Source organism: Mobula birostris, chromosome 26, assembly GCF_030028105.1.
Source record: "Mobula birostris isolate sMobBir1 chromosome 26, sMobBir1.hap1, whole genome shotgun sequence".
In the NCBI taxonomy this organism is placed as follows: domain Eukaryota; kingdom Metazoa; phylum Chordata; class Chondrichthyes; order Myliobatiformes; family Myliobatidae; genus Mobula; species Mobula birostris.
In genome coordinates this window covers 2,295,672-2,313,203 of record NC_092395.1, presented here as the reverse complement: position 1 = coordinate 2,313,203, position 17,532 = coordinate 2,295,672, and the positions used below count along the sequence as shown (strand labels likewise).

Sequence of the window (17,532 nt, the reverse complement as noted above, 5' to 3'; positions counted from 1 at the left end):
GGACAAATTTATCCCTAATATCCCGCAAGAGATCTCTAAACATAGACCACATATCCATAGTACATTTCCCTGCAAAAACATCATCCCTATTCACACCCGCAAGTTCTAGCCTTATAGCCTCATAATTTGCTTTTCCCCAATTAGAGATTTTCCTGTCCTCTCTGATTCTATTCTTTTCCATGATAATGCTAAAGGCCAGGGAGCAGTGGTCACTGTCCCCCAGGTGCTCACCCACTGAGAGATCTGTGACCTGACCCGGTTCATTACCTAGTACTAGATCTAGTATGGCATTCCCCCTGGTCGGCCTGTCCACATACTGTGACAGGAATCCGTCCTGGACACACTTAACAAACTCTGCCCCATCTAAACCCTGGGAACTAATCAGGTGCCAATCAATATTAGGAAAGTTAAAGTCACCCATGATAACAACCCTGCTATTTTTGCACCTTTCCAAAATCTGCCTCCCAATCTGCTCCTCTGTATCTCTGCTGCTACCATCGAATACCCCCAGTCGAGTAACTGCTCCCTTCCTGTTCCTGACTTCCACCCATATTGACTCAAAAGAGGATCCTGCTATATTACCCACCCTTTCTGTAGCTGTAATATTATCCCTGACCAGTAACGCCACCCCTCCTCCCTATTTGCCGCCCTCTCTATCCCTTTTAAAGCACTGAAATCCAGGAATATTGAGAATCCATTCCTGCCCTGGTGCCAGCCAAGTCTCTGTAATGGCCATAATTCCATGCATGTATCCAAGCTCTCAGTTCATCACCTTTGTTCCTGATGCCATATGAGGAGCACTTGGCAGCTTTAGACATGTACTCATTGAAATTTAGAAGAATACGGGGGAATCTCATTGAAACCTACCAAATGTTGAAAGGACTAGATAAGGTGGATGTGGAATGGATGTTCTTTCTGGTGGGGGTATCTAGAACTGGAGGGCACATCCTCAAAATTGAGGGGTGGCTTTGAGAACAGAAGTAAGGAGATTTTTTTTTAAAAGGTTAGGGTTAGTGTTATCCCGAGGGTAGTGAATCTGTGGAATGCTCTGCCACAGACTGCGGTGGAGGCCAAGTCTGTGGGTATATTCAAAGTGGAAGTTGATAGAACTCTGATTGGTCAGGGTATCAAGGGATATGGCGAGAAGGCAGGTGTATGGGGTTTAATGGGATCCAGGATCAGCCATGATGAAATGGTGGACCAGACTCGATGGACTGAATGGCCTAATTCTGCTCCTGTGTCTTATGGTAAAAAAGACAGTGTCTCAAGAAGGCGGAATCCATGATTAAAGGCCCTCGCCATCCAGGTCATGCCCTCTTCTCATTACTACCATCAGGGAGAAGGCAGAGGAGCCTCTCCCTGATGATAGTAATAAGAGAACAATCTCATTGTTTTAGGTACGGCTTTTTCGTTCTGCCATCAGATTTCTAAACGGTCCATAAACCCTTGAACGCTACCTCCGTAATCCTCTCTTGCACTATTTGTTTATTCATTGTAACTTATAGCATTTTTATGCGTTATACTGTACTGCTGCACAGAGCATCAACTTTCGCCATGCCAGTGATAATACAACATGAACAAATCTGCAGATGACAGAAATCCTGGACAACACACACAAAATACTGGAGGAACTCAGCGGGTCAGGCAGCATCTATGGAAAGTAATACACAATCAACGTTACGGGACGAGATCCTTCTTCAGGACTCATCTCTTATGTTCATGATAGGGTGCTTTTCATCGTAGAAATTGGTGAGGAGTCCACACTGGTTCCCAGGACAAAAGCTGCAGAAAAGCAGATTGCCTGGTTTATTTTTTCCTGAAGAAATGACTATGGCAGCGGACTTACCAGGAAGCGCCAGCCCGGGCGATCGAAGCCGGTGGGCGAACGGACAAGTGAAGTGCCGCCCTGGCGCCGCGCTGACGTCAGCACGCCGCACGTGCTGCCGCGGTTGAGGTGAAGCGGGCTGTCAGGGCGCGGGGATGTGAGGGGAGCGGCGCGGCGCCACACGACGCGGAGTCCCGCTACTGCTGCCGACTGCCCTCCCCAGCCAGCCGGCCGGCCGCGGCACACACCGAGAACCGCCAATAAAGGTGGAGTATGTCCTGCTTTCCAAGTCAGTCTCCCACATTAACTCCTCAGCTCGTGCATGAGGGAGTACCGTTAACTTACCGACTGCTGCTAATTGTGGGGATTTAAAAAATAACGCTAATGCATTAACAAAACGTTTAAAATTGGGCTGCCTGCGACGATTTCAGTGCTTTCGTTAAGGTGGTGTGGAAGAGAGTTGCTGTCAGTTGAGAGAAACCCAGAGCGGTGCCACGCTTTCGGAGCAGCAATGCAGGTGCCTTTAATAATGGATATCGGCAGCACATTGAGAGTGGCTATTGCATTGTACAGTTGACCTGCTCGTGGATCCTCAAAGTCAGTCGGTGCTTGGAAAATAAGGATCCCCTCCCAAAAAAAAGTCTGAAATAGAGCAGTATTCTCATTTTGTTTGTGATTCTTCAACGCGTTCAGGCAACCGGCAAGCACTGAAGTGGCCTAAAGCCAAGCAGTCTGGGTCAAGTTTAGCCTGTGCCAAACATTTCATTCTGTCTGGGAATAGGTCGAAGAGTTTTATATATATACATTGCATTTGAAACCATTACCGAATGTTTTTATATGTTTTTTTAATTCTGTTTAAGTTGTTATTTTCGACTGTAATGACTGCTGCAAGAACGGAAAGTAGCATGAATGAACAGTTGTTAATTCAAAGTTTAATGTGAATTAATGCAGTTTTAAAACAAAGTAGTAGCATTCATTTATTTAAATTTTCTGTGTATTATGACATACAAATATATAATATATATATATATTTACACACACACACGACGATCTAATAAGGATAACAATGTATTTTATCGGCCAGATTTCGCAGATAAATCAAAGATGCCCGTTAACGGAGGTCTGTTGTATGATTGATGCAGAATGAATCCTAGCGTGAACGTTAAAACAAATTATTATAGCTGAAAATCACTGCACATCTCTCTAAAAATACTGAAAAAATCTGCTTGCTCAATTTCCATTTCATTCTCTAGGAGGCCTCTTGGAACTTGCCTTTTCAGACAAATTATTTCTCCATCTGCTCCCCATTACCTTCACATACAGCTGGCTGCCAGCCACCAGCTGGGACTTAACACAGTTTTGTCTGTAAATGTGTTGTTCCAAGTTACTTACCATTATGATAATTTTCTTCAATTTTTCAGTGTCTTTTTTTTTGGTTCTTGAAAACATTCTAAACATAATTCAGGAATGTGCTTGACTAGATAGTAATTTTTAAAATATTTCATGTAGATGAAACTCATGTGGAATAATGAATTCGTCTTTTAACTGCCTGTAACAGTTCCCAACAGTTTGGAAAGGAGATATCCAAGGGGGGTCTATGCTTCTGACCTTGTGGCTAAATGCTTATAACAAAAGGTTATTCAAGGTGTCAGTCTTCAAACGTAGCCAAGACTGATTGCTCAACGGTATAATCCACAAATCCACCTGGAAAGGGCACTCAATTAGTTTGGGCCAAATTAAATGACTCGCTTTAATTTGTGTTCAAATCATCTCCACTATAGGCAGTTTCCTTTTTAGATACATGATTATAATCTGGCATTGATTCTTACTTTACATCTCCTATTTTAAAATTGTGATGATTTAACTGTGTCTAGAATATTTTTTATTTACAGGAAGTTTTCATGTTTTATTGTTTTACAACATTGAGTCACAGTGGAATTAATTTGGCTTTTTTTGACACTGATCAACAGAAAAAAAGACTTTTGTGCCAAAGTAAAAATAGATCTCTACAAAGCCATCTAAATTAATTACAAATATAAAACAAAATAAATAATTGCATAAGTATTCCCCCCCCCCCCCCAATATAACACACCAAATTATCACTGGTGCAGCCAATTGGTTTTAGAAGTCATATAATTAGTTAAATGGAAATCTGTTTTTGGAAACCTGTTTTGCATTCAAGGTGTTTCGATTGATTGTAGTAAAAATACCCCTGTACCTGGAAGGTCTAACTGCTGGTGAGCCAGTATCCAGACAAAAACTATACCATGAATACAAAACACTGCAAGTAACTTCATGCAGCACATATAAAAGTTGCTGGTGAACGCAACAGGCCAGGCAGCATCTCTAGGAAGAGAAATTCCAGCATCTGTAGATTTCCTCATGTTTACGTTTATAAAGTAACTTCGTGAAAGGGTTATTGAAAAGCATAAGTCAGGAGATGAATACAGGAAAATTTCCAAGTCAGTTGGAGTGCAGTTAAGTCAATCATCAAGAAATGGAAAGAATATGGCACAGCTGTAAATCTGCCTATTTGAGGCCTCCTCAAAAACTGAGTGATCGTGCAAGAAGAGGACTGGTGAGGGAGGCCACCAAGAGACCTATGACAACTCTGGAGGAGTTACAAGCTTCAGTGGCTGAAATGGGAGAGACAACGCATACAACAACTGTTGCCCCGGTGCTTCATCAGTTGCAGCTTTATGAGAATGGCAAAGAGAAAGCCACTGTTGGGGGGGCGGGGGGGGCGGGAAGCTCACTTGAAATCTCAGCTAGAGTTTGTCAGAAGGCATGGGGGAGACTTTCTGAAGTCAGCTGGAAGAAGGTTCTATGGCCTGATAAAGCCAAAAGTGAGCTTTCTGGCCATCAGACTATATGCTATCAGACAAAACACACCATACCATGAAGCAAGGTGGTGGCTGCATCATGCTGTGTGGATTCTTCAATGCAGCAGGCCCTAGAAGACTTGTGAAGGTAGAGGGTAAAATGAATGCAGCACAGCAAAATCCTGGAAGTAAACCTGATGCAGTCTGCAAGAGATTTTAACTTGGGAGAAGACTTGTTTTCCAGCAAGACAATGACCCCCCCCAAGCATAAAGGCAACGCTGTTCAGGATGGCTTAAAACAACAAAGTTAATGTCCTGGAGTGGCCAAGTTAGAGTCTCGACTTCAGTCCAATTGAGAATTTGTGGCAGGACTTGAAAACAGCTGTTTACTCACAATCCCTGTGCAATCTGACAGAGCTTGAGCAGTTTTGTAAAGAAGAATGGGGAAAAATTGCAGTATCCAGATGTGCAAAGCTGATAGACACCTATCTGCACAGAAGACTCAAGGCTGTACTTGCTCCCAAAGGTGCATTTACTGGACTTGAATGGGGTGAATGCTTATGCAATCAATTATTTTGTTTTATATTTGTAATTAATTTGGATCACTTTGCAGGAATGTGTTTTCACTTTGACACGAAAGAGACTTTTTCTGTTGATCAGTGTCAAAAAAGCCAAATTAAATCCACTGATTCAATGTTGTAAAACAATAAAACATGAAAACTTCTGGGGCGGGGGGGGGGATGTTGGTGAATACTACTTATAAGCAATGCATATGTATGTGTGCATATAAAATATCTTTTTGTCTCCTGTAAATATGGGATAATTAGTTCTCCGCAGATGTAGTTAAATTCAACTTATAATGTCCTGGACCATGAGTTAATTTTATCAAAAGCAAAACTTGAATACAGTGGCATACAGTTTTGGAAGAGAAGCATAGAGCTTTCTTTCTCTTTGGTGCTGTTGCAAGACATGCTGCTCCTTCAGAAATGGACAAATTAAATTGTAAAAACTGAGAGGCAAAAATGTTTTTTTTTGTCAAACGTGACCAAGAATAATAAACTAAAACAACATGTAGGAAAATATGGAAATATGGCCAGGTCAAAAGATACTTAACCTGATCAGAACTGTACTTAATGAGTTCAAGAAATTAGATTTTCAAGTAACAGTTGAGCAGTAACATAAATAAGCAGGATAATTTTTGTTTGAGAGGGCAAGGAAGTATTTTATTTATTTACTTTGTTTAGAAAAACAGCACAGTAAGTACTTCCAACCCTTTGAGCCGCACTGCCAGGCAACACCCAATTTAACCCTAACCTAATCATGGAACAATTTACAATGACCAATTAACCTACTAATTTGTATGTCTTTGGACTGTGGGAGGAAACTGGAGTACCTGGAAAAACCCATGTCATTCATGGGGAAGATGTACAGACTCCTTGCAGAGGATTGAACTCTGAACTCTTAACATCCCAAGCTATAACAGCATTGCAATAACTGCTATGCTACCGTAGTGCCCAACTATTGTATTGGTAAATGGGTTTATTATTAAAAACAGTGAAAAACATTGTTTTGCATGCCATCTATACACATCATTTCATTACAGTAGTGTTTTGAAGTAGTACTGGGAAAAGTGGTAAAGGAATGAAGAATGAAGTGTTACAGTTACTGAGAAAGTGCGGTGCAGGCGAACAAGGTAGATTGTGAGGTCAAGAGTCCATCTTATTGTACAAGAAGACCCTTCAATAGTCTTCTAACAATAGAAATCTGTCTTGAGCCTAGTGGTACCTGCTTCCAGGTTTTTCTATCTTCCTGTGGGGGAGGGGAAGAGAGAAGAGAAAATGCCTGGGATGGGTGGGGTCTTTGATTATGCTGGCTGCTATACTGAGGTAGAGAGAAGTAAAGATGGAGTCCATGGAAGGGAGGCTGGTTTCTGTAATGTGCTGAGATGTGTCCACAACTCTGCAATTTCTTGCAGTCTCAGGTAGTTGCAATACCAAACAGTCAAGCGTCTGGATAGCATGCTTTCAATGGTGAATCAATTAAAAATTGGTGTAAGTCAAAGGTGATATGCCAGATGTCTTTAGTTGCCTGAGAAAGCAGAGATGTGCACCAAATTCCAAGCGAAGGCAGCAATATCTCTGACTATCATGATTGTTTGTGCTCTGTTAGTCAGGAAATCAAGGCTCTAGTATAAAAGGGAGATATTACCAAAATTCCAAGCAAAGTCAATAAAAATAGAGCTGTAGTCAATGACAATAGTCTGATGCAAGTGTCTATACTGTCCACATGCTCCAGAGATGAGTGTAGGTCATGGCATTCACCATGGACCTATTTCAATGGTAGGTAAATTGCAGTGGGTATTGACTGGTATCATCTTGGCCCAAGACCTCAACGGTGGAACAGGCGGACAAAATTACTTCTTGGCATCCCTGACAGCTTTATGAAGGTTGTATCTTGATTTCTTAAATAGGTTAGGACTGCCTGATTTGAACGCCGTAGTCCTGGACTTCAGTAGGGATCATCTATACTTTCTGGTTTGAGAACACCCAGATTGACTCCTTTAGTACACAGTGCTCGTCATACTGCTGATACAAGTCCATGACGGCAGTATACTCATCCAGGTTGGCTGCTGAATTTTCAAATATGGACCAGGCTACCAATTCAAGGCAGTCGCATAGAAGTTCATCTATTTCCTTAGACTCTTGTACTGTCCTCGTGTTTCAGTTGCAATGGAAAGGAAAGAAGTAATGAAGTATGAGAACAGAACAAAAGGTTTGTACCAGTTATAACCATGTGTTGACATTTTACCACTACTTCAGATTGTAGGGAATGAATTCCATGGTACTAGTTAAGATATGACTGCATTCTTTTCACTTAGTAAAGAACTGGGTGGTGAATTATTCAAATTTTGTTGAGTTGAGAGTTAAAGGGCAAAAGTTTAGGGGTAACATGAGGGGGAACTACTTTACTCAGAGAGTGGTAGCTGTGTGGAACGAGCTTCCAGCAGAAGTGGTTGAGGCAGGTTCGATATTATCGTTTAAAGTTAAATTGGATAGATATATAGACAGGAAAGGAATGGAGGGTTATGAACTGAGTGCAGGTCGGTGGGACTAGAGAGTAAGAGTTCAGCACAGACTAGAAGGGCCGAGATGGCCTGTTTCTGTGCTGTAATGGTTATATGGTTAATTTTCTATCCTGAAGACCAGATCAGAGAAGGAAGATATTTTTTTGAAAGACCAGGGTATTGAGAACTGTGTGGAAGTAACACAGAAAAGGAGACAGTGCCTGGACAAAGACAATCAGCTGCAATCCTATTTAATGACAGGTTATGCTCAAGAGGCCTTATTGAGATGCAGTTTTATGCAGCTGCAGCATGCATCCTTGTTTACAGTCTTTCCTGTTTCCTTTATATTCCTCGAGGGACTTGAATGGTTTCAGCTTCCTAAACCTTATAAATGCTTGCTTTCTTTTTGTTTGATTGAACTTGTAACATCTCTTGTCAGTTATGCTTCCAAAACTTGTCATTATCTGTCATCCTCGTAAGAACACGTTGGTTCTGAATTTTAGCCAATTGACCTCTTAAAAGTCTCTCTCATATCAAATGTGCATTTATCCTCAAACGATCTCTTGCAATTTACTTTCCCTTGTCAGCTAGAGTTGCAAGACTCGCATCTGTTGCCCACCCTGATTGCTGATGAGAGGAAGATGTTGAGACTCCTTCATGAAGTGATGTACTGCATCTCGAAGTCAATATACTGTATGTTTACAAGTGTAGGTGTCCCAGACACACAGTTGTTTTTGGTCATCATTATCATCATTATGTGCTGTGTTGTATGACATGGGCGATCATGGTCTATGACCATGATTCTTGGTAACTTCTACAGAAGTGGCTTGCTATTGCCGCTTTCTGGGCAGTGTCTTTACAAGGAGGGTGACCCCAGCCATTATCAATACTCTTTAGAGATTGTCTGCCTGGTGTCAGTGGTCGGATAACAAGGACTTGTGTACCAGCTACTCATATGTCCATCCGCCACCTGCTCCCATGGTTTTATGTGACCCTGGTCGGGGAGCCAAGCAGTAGCTAAACATTTCCCAAGGGTGAACTACAAGCTAGTGAAGGGAAGAAGTACCTTACAACTCCTTTAGTAGAGACTTGTCTTCACCCCACCACCTAGAAACATCTGGTAGATGTTGCAACTTGGAAAAATGCTGTTGGGGAAACATAGATGAGTAGGTGCAGTACAGATACCATTGCTCTGGGGTGAATGTTTTGGGTTCTGGATGGGGTATTAGCCAAGTGTACCACTTTGTCCTGGATGCATTCCAACTTCAAGTGTTGGAACTCGATGTATTAAGAACAGCGGAATGTATTCCACCATATTCTTGCCTTGTAGATGGTGCAAAGGCTCTGAGCTACCTGCCACCAGATGACTAACATTTGACCAGCTCTTCTTGCCATACTTTATATGTCTAGTACAGTAGAGCTTTTGGTCAGTAGACCAAAAGTATTCCTTCTTGGTGATAGTAATGTCTTTGAGTCCAACCTCTCTCTTGACATTGAGTCTTGCTTGATCATTGCCAGGCAATGGTTATTGATGGTCATTATCTGACTCTTCCTTCCAGTTTATTTGTCCATGCCTGAATGTAAGATGGGTCAAGTATAGTGTGGGAATAGATTACACCATTCTTATTAATAGATTTTGACAATAATATTATGGAAATGCAGGAAAATGATGCTGAAATAAGAGATCAGCCATGACCCAATGAATGGCAGAGATGGCAAGAGATGCCAGATAATCCACTCTTTATTTCTTGTGTTCTTTATGATGAATTGAAAAGAATTTGAGCCTTGAATATATTCATTTCTGACTCAATATTGGTAGAAAGGTAAATGATGAACCTGTTGAAGATAGTTGATCCAGGAGGATGTCTTTAGGGACTCTTGTAGAAATGGGCCAGGATAATTGCCTAAACAGTGACAACTGCCTCCCTTATGATGAGGTGCGGTGCTTGCTAGTAAAGTATTTATCCTCCTTGGTGTGTGCTGATTTGCTGGAGCTGCTTAATGCTGTATTTGATGTCGAGGTTGATCATTCTCACACATGTTTGGTTTTCAGCTCTTTTTCCATTGTTTAGAAACCAACAATGTTGTCTGGAACTACATGGTCCTGGCATAACCTAAAATGGTGATTGCCTTGTTGCCATCATAGAAACATAGAAAGCCTACAACACAATACAGGCCCTTCGGCCCACAAAGTTGTGCTGAACATGGCCCTACCTTAGAAATTACTAGACTTCCCCATTGCCCTCTATTTTTCTAAGCTCCATGTACCTATCCAAAAGTCTCTTAAAAGACTCTATCGTATCCGCCTCCACCACCATTGCCAGCAGCCCATTCCACGCACTCGCCACTCTCTGAGTAAAAAAACTTACCCCAACATCTCCTCTGTACCTACTCCTCAGCACCTTAAACCTGTGTCCTCTTGTGGCAACCATTTCAGCCCTGGTAAAAAGCCTCTGACTATCCACACTATCAATGCCTCTCATCATCTTATACACCTCTTTCAGGTCACCTCTCATCCTCCATTACTGCAAGGAGAAACAGCTGAGTTCACTCAACCTGTTTTCATAAGGCATGCTCCCCAATCCAGGCAACATCCTTGTAAATCTCCTCTGCACCCTTTCTATGGCTTCCACATCCTTCCTGTAGTGGGGCGACCAGAACTGAGCACAGTACTCCAAGTTGGGTCTGACCAGGGTCCTATATAGCTGCAACATTACCTCTTGGCTCCTAAATTCAATTCCACGGTTAATGAAGGCCAATACACTGTATGTCTTCTTAACCACAGCATCAAACTGTGCAGCTGCTTTGAGCGTCCTATGGATTCGGACCCCAAGATCTCTCTGATCCTCCACACTGCCGCGAGTCTTACCATTAATCATCTTAAAACCTTTTGAGGGGAAACTACATATTGATTGGTCACATCACAGTTGTTCTACTTTTATGGACAAATGTGCTTGGGAAAAATTTCCACCTTGTCAAGGAGATGCCAGTGTATAACTGGAATAGTTTGGTTTGTGATACAGCTAATTTTGGAGTATATTTATCATTCTTGCTTCATGGATAGCGAGCCTTTCTCTTCAACTCTATACAAGACTCATAACTGAAATATTTAATTTGGTTGAGCATCAGTGAAGTGTGGACATGATGGCATATAAGTGGTTTTCTTCTGTTGTGTCATCTGCTGTCCAGAAAATACATCCCAGATGGAGCAACATGGCACACAGAAAGTGCCTGTTTGAACATGTCTTCAGAGTTGCCTCCTACAATTCTCCAGGATCGGTTGAAAATGACCATGTATTCATCTTGGGTCTTACACCAATTAATCTCCATTCAAGCTTCAGCGTGTGTGTATGCAATTGTTGCTGTTTTGTCTTCATCCTGCTTAATTAAAGCCTCTACTGCAAAAGGGAAATTGCCACATCTCATACAGTTATTCTTGGAAGAACTCCAGTGCAACACATCTGGATGTTAAGATCTTCCACATTATCATTTGATGTTCAGAGATGTGACATCATATTACAGTCTTGGAACTTGAAAAGGCTCTGTGTGAAGGCATCTGAAACTTCTGTGCTGCACAAGGTAATAGCTTGTTACCTGCAAGTGTTAACACTTTGCCAGTATTTTGGTTCACAATCATTATGGTTCCAAAGTGAGTTAATAATAAATACCGAAAAATTCTAATGGTATATAATACAATATGCTACATTCCTGCCCTCTTCAAATAAGCATGTTCATTGTCTTCATGCACAAAAAGTATGGAGTACTGCTATCAAAAAGCTATATAATTTCTGAAAGGAGTTAACTATAATTCTGCATGTTAACTTTACAGAGGCAAAAAGGAATATTATAGATTTAAGATTTGACCATTAGACACAAGAATTAGACTATATTGCAGTTTATTTCAGCCTTATGCAATTTGAAGCTAGACTTTACCTGAAATAAGACATAACATTAATGACACTTGGTGTTATTGTGAAAACTTGACTCAATTGGTGCGAGTGGGAGTAATACATCTGACACAATTTCAGCAGCAGCACTATTCCACATTAATATGTTTGTAACACTAGATTAGAACCATACAGAGGTATGTCCTATTTTTAATTTCCTTGTAATAAACTTGAATGAAAACACATTATGCCCATGGGTACTGGCAGTTCAGTAGTACCTGAGGACTTGGGTGCTGCTGAAGTTTGCAACAAAAAGCCCATGACTGTCTAATACCCAAATAGTGAGCACGTGCTGGTGTGCTGCAATTTTTAGGTCGTGGAATCCTCCATTTCTTTTTTCCATTATGTCATACATGCATTCTGCTTTTTAGCTCAAAAACACAATTCAAATTATGTTATTCCATTTGGACAAGTTAGTTTGCACTTCTGTTATTTATATTTCATTCAAATTTCTGGAAAGTCCCCAGCTTTGGTGAAAATCACCACCAGATATTTGCTTCACTTTCTCTCTAGCAGTAACCAATGCCCCAAGATATAATTCAAGGGGCCAGGACTAATTAATGAGCAACTTTGCTCATATTGAATGCCACAGATGTGAAACAAATTTGACATTGATTGTGCTGTGTTCAATTGGCATTGATTGCGCTTTGTTCAATTATATGCCTTACCAAGCTGTTTGTTTAATACTGGAATGGTCACAACTTTGGATCTCATGACTAAGATTGAAGCCATTGCTTTGGCCCTTACTGAAAATTTTACAGCACTCCACAACCATTTTTCAGGTTGAATAAGAGTACAGTCTACCTGGGATGAGATTTTAAAGCTGACATTTTATTCACCATATGCATGAATCTAGGAACACTGTCCAGCTTTACCTCTTTGCTCAAAATTGCCGTTGAGGATTCTGGTGCTTTAATGGTTATCCATTCTGTTACCTTAGCAAACTCTAAACTGTCAAACTTGTGTACACAAACAGATGTGGGCAAATAATGTGACCTGAATATATGTTTACTTTCAGGGGTATTGCTGAAACAAAGTAAAGGGACGTTTACTTAAAGTCTGCAGGATGGCAAAATTATATTCTTCAAATAACATAAAGCAAATGAGTAAAGTAAATCAAAAAGACTGATATTTTAATTTTGGTTACTTTAAGTTTATAAATATAGGTGATAAAATCACTTGGAGACTAAAAACAATTTTTCTTGATCAACCTTCCAAGTGAAAATAGGCAGTGCAATTGACGGTAGTGCATGTTGTTTCCTGGACTTATCCGACCACTGCCCCACAACCCCAAAGACCCCAATGTGACCATAAACATGAAATCTTCAGTTCTCTCAATGACAACGTGACTGTCTTCTGGGTGCTCTGGTCTTCTCCCATGTTCCAAAAGAATGTGCTCAGCGCTGGTGGATTGCTCTAGAAATGCATAATTTTGAAGTGTTTCATTTAGTTGTTAATATCAAGAAAACTAATTGTTTTAATATAAATGTATTATGACTTTCCCTTCTGGGTCAGAAACTGGTTGCTAATTGTGTATGTAATTTATAGCATTGGCATATTAAGTAAGCTACTTCAGCAGTACACACGATTAGTTTAATATTGGGTACCTGGGATAAAATTAGTGGAAACATCATTATACCAAAATAAATTGAATAGACAATGTTCTTAATTATATTTAATTTGAAGAAAAGAAAATGCTGGAAATGCTCAGCAGGTTAAGGCACATGTATTTAAAAATAAACAGTTTAACTTATTGACCTTTTGAGGATTTGTAACATTGTAACTTGTTTTAAATTTCAGATTTCTAACATCCACAGTATTTTTCTTTTTGGTTTAGTTCAGTCTGATGTGACTTGAGATATTTCCAATCAAGCAGTTGAGAAAGTAAACATTTGTAATTTGTTCACATAATTGTCAACAGCAGGGCCAGCACAAAATTAGTTTTTGAATTTCCTCTACAAGTGGGCACCTATTTAAGATCTCCAATACTATCAGTGTTTTCTTTCTTCCAGAAATTGTATCACCGAAGACCTCTTGATGTTGTATATTGTATGGACAAGTACACCACAAGAATAAAATCAACTGCTTTCTGCATTATTAGATGTGCTCAGAAATGGCCACTGGGAAACTAGAAGATAGCATCCAAACATAAAGAGAGTTTGGAGAGAAGACATGTTGGCACAGTGCGATTTAGCTTGGCACAACACTTGCTTCTCTGATCCTAGGGTACTTAATTATGGAAGTTGTTTGGAGGACTGTAACATGGATATTATGCCTCATGATGGCTCCCTCAACATTACAGAGTCGCACAGTTCACACAATGAATTCGCAAGGTAATTTTTATTAATGTTGCTTTATTTTTATAGTCTAAAATGTGAAATTAAAAAGTAGGTTAATACCGCAAATGTTCAAATTAAATGTAATTTGGCATTGATACATTCTTTTCAGTTTCTCATGTTTGTTTTACTCTAAAGCTACTGTATGTTGGTGATCGTTCTTAGGCTTCATAATAAAACCTGGAATCTATTCAGCCATTTTTTTTTTAAATCATCTAGTGTCTGAGTAGCAGGAAAATCCTATATATAAAAGTCACTTCATTCTGTTCTCTGATGAGCACTAAATGATGCCTGGGGTGGGGGGAAAACCATCTGGAAACATTATTAAACATGCCATTAATCACATTTCTTCCTTGATATTGTACACTAATTTTTATGGAGCATTGGGTAATCCCAGTTTGTTATCCTCCATTATTGAACTGGTTAGTTCCATATTTTCATTCTTTGTGTGGTTATTGATGAGAATTGGGGAAGAATTGGAAGAAACTATAATCTTGGAGTATTTAGTCAAGGCATAGAGAATCTAGTCCTAATACAGGCAAATGGGATTCATGTAAGTGGGCAGAAAGTCATCAGAGATGTGATAGGGTAAAAGGCCCATTTTTGTGCTGTATGAATTTATGATTCTTATCGACAATGTTTAATAAAACAGTATAATGCCAACAGGTTATGTTTTACATTTTAAATTGCTAATTTTGCATCAATGAATTATTGCTATTTAAATCCACTTTTTACAATTGCATGAAAATTGTTTATTTGACAAGCAGTGAATTCTTTATAGCCTAGAACAATCATTTTTATTCTGTACTTTATTAAAATCCTGATGCTTATTTCTTGGTATACCTAGCAAGAGGTGTGGGTGGTTCAGTGGGGTGGAGTAGAGTATCCCTGTTCAATTGCAAACTAAAGTATTGGGAAACATACGCACTGTCATTTTAAAGTTGTAAAGTAAGTGCACAACTGACAACCATATAATCTCACAAAATGAATTGTTATTCAACTTTAATCCTCTTCTACTTTCTCAAAAAATGCATATAAATCAACACAACACAGCAGATCCAGGACTTGGCAGTTTGTGTATTTGAGAAAGCCGCTAAGTAGTCAACCAGATGTTTTTCATCCCACACATTTGCAGAACTGACCTCGTCAACTTTTCTAGTAAAGCAGCTCAGAGTGATCAAACTCATTAAATATTTATAAAGATAACAAACTTAATAAAAATCAAAAGGATAATGTGGCTGTTACAGTATGGGTCTTTGAAGTATTAGTTTAGGTCGGCATTCACTTCAAACCTAAAATAGTAATCTTTTATATTTTTATGCATTAAAGATTTTTTTTACAATGTTGAGATCGAAATTTTGCTCCTGCTATATTTTAACTCAGTTGTGGTTTGCAGTTAATTTCCCTTGTGATAAAAATGATGTTTAGCAAATTAATCGGTTCTTAACTTGGCTCATTTAAATTGCCAGGTTTGAAGAACACATGAAATGCATCCAGAGTGAGTGTGTTTTTCCCAAGCTAATTGCACTGAAGCTATTGATATGATAGAAAAAAATGCAAACTATTGCACATAACTATATTTATTGCACAGATTTTGAGCTTGAAAAAAGTTTATACATACCAAGAGGAATTATGTTTAAATCCTTCAATTGGGCACAAATGTTTCCAGTTGATAAATGGATGGTAATGGAATAAATCCACCACTGAATGGAAAACATATTCCTAATCCATCTTGGATAAATATAGTACATTTGAGGTATTGAGTAGAAATTCAGAGTATAGTTGTACTGGCAATGGTAATGTTTACATGAATTTATCTCTTTGACTGTTGTAGTTCATTTCCTGCTGTTAAATCATGTTTCTGTCAAATTGCATTGATATATTGCATGTTCTTATTAAAGTGTATGTATATACTTAAATATTGGAATGCATAAAACTCAGGAGTCCTGCATTATCTGTTGCAAGTCATTTGTCGAAAAACACCAATAGAGCAGTAATATATGATGTGACTTTGTTAACTCAAGTGATTTTTTTTAAAATTGTGCTGATAACTGTTGATGCAATTCACTACACATCAAGTGAGGGAAGATAAAATACATCATAATCAGTGGCTTCAGGAAACTTAATCCTTTTGCCTACAAGGGACAGGGATTGTTTAGTCTTTAAATATTCTAACTACATTCCAGGAGGACGTGACTTGAGAAAACAGTAAACAGTTGAATGTACAAAAAATCTAAAAATGCTTAATGATATGTATACCAATGTTAATGTGTGCGATTTGGCTTCAGTGCACAAGCATCTATGTATGTCAACAATGTGAGTGAATGTTTACAATGCTGGAAGGGGAACTCCATTGGTTTATCTAGAAAAAGGGTTGACATATTCCAATCAATGTGGAGAAAACGTGTCACCATTTATAAATGAAATCTAAGTTCAGTACAAAAGAAGATATGAAAATGTTAATATGTATTTATACCGCCTGTAGTTAATCCTGAGACTAATCTGATGATATGGATGAATGGTAATATTAAAATGTACATTAGTCTGGATTGTGCTGACATCTGCCAGAAAATTCTCTGCATGAGATGTGAAGCAGGGAAATCTAGATCTTATTGACAGATGCTGAATGCCAAATCTGCCAGTTCTGTCCACTGCTGGACTCCTCATGGTGTGCAGTGGTGAAGCAGTCCCACAGGGATTTCCCAGCTTTAGAATGTGCCACTGTCTGGACTTCCCATCCTTGGCACAGCAATCAACATCTCATTGATTTAAAAGGTAAAGGTAAAAACTCATTTGATAAAGACTTTTATCTTTATTTGCTATTTATTTGTTTTGTATTTATTTGAATTTTAGACCATAAGACATAGGAACAGAATTGGATAATTTAGCCCGTCAAGTCCTCTCTGCCATTCTATCCCAGCTGATTTATTATCCTGCTCAACTCCATTCTCTTGCCTTCTCCCCTTAACCTTTGACAACCTGACTAATCAAGAGCCTTTCATCCTCTGCTTAAAACATACCCAATTTTTACCCAATGACTTATCCTCCACAGCTGTTCTATGGCAATGAGTTTCACAGATTCGCCACCCTCTGGCTAAAGAAATTCCTTCTCATTTCCTCAAAGGAAATAATGTTCCTTTATTCTGAGGCTGTGCCCTCTGGTCCTACACTTCCCTCACTATAGGAAACATCCTCTCCACATTCACTCTATCTAGGACTTCAAATATTCGATAAGTTTTCAATGCGATAACCCTCCCCCCCCCCGCCCCATTCTTCCAAATTCCAGTAATTACAGGCCCAGAGCCTCAAACACTCCTCATTCTGGGAATAAAAAGGTCATATGTTAACCCTTTCATTCTCCCAATCATTCTTATGAATCTCTCTGGACCTTCTCCAATGCCAGCACATTTTTTCTTCGATAAGTTCAAAACTGCTCAAAATACTGGTGTGGTCTGAACAATGCCTTATAAATAATTTCATCCTTGTTTTTATATTTCTAATCTTTTTGAAATGTACATTAACATTGCATTTGCCTTCC

At 39.3% G+C, this 17,532-nt stretch overlaps 1 protein-coding gene across 1 annotated transcript in view; it reads left to right on the top strand.

Annotated features, from left to right (window-relative positions):
* Window positions 1–1,989: 1,989 nt before the first annotated feature.
* The window catches only part of LOC140188037 (A disintegrin and metalloproteinase with thrombospondin motifs 6-like), a 214,837-nt gene continuing 199,294 nt past the window's right edge, over window positions 1,990–17,532 (top strand). Inside the window, exons 1-2 of the mRNA XM_072243939.1 lie at window positions 1,990–2,091; window positions 13,671–13,991. Of these exons, the coding sequence (XP_072100040.1) occupies window positions 13,895–13,991 (97 nt within the window). The 5' untranslated portion in view covers window positions 1,990–2,091; window positions 13,671–13,894. The remainder of the gene's footprint in view (window positions 2,092–13,670; window positions 13,992–17,532) is intronic.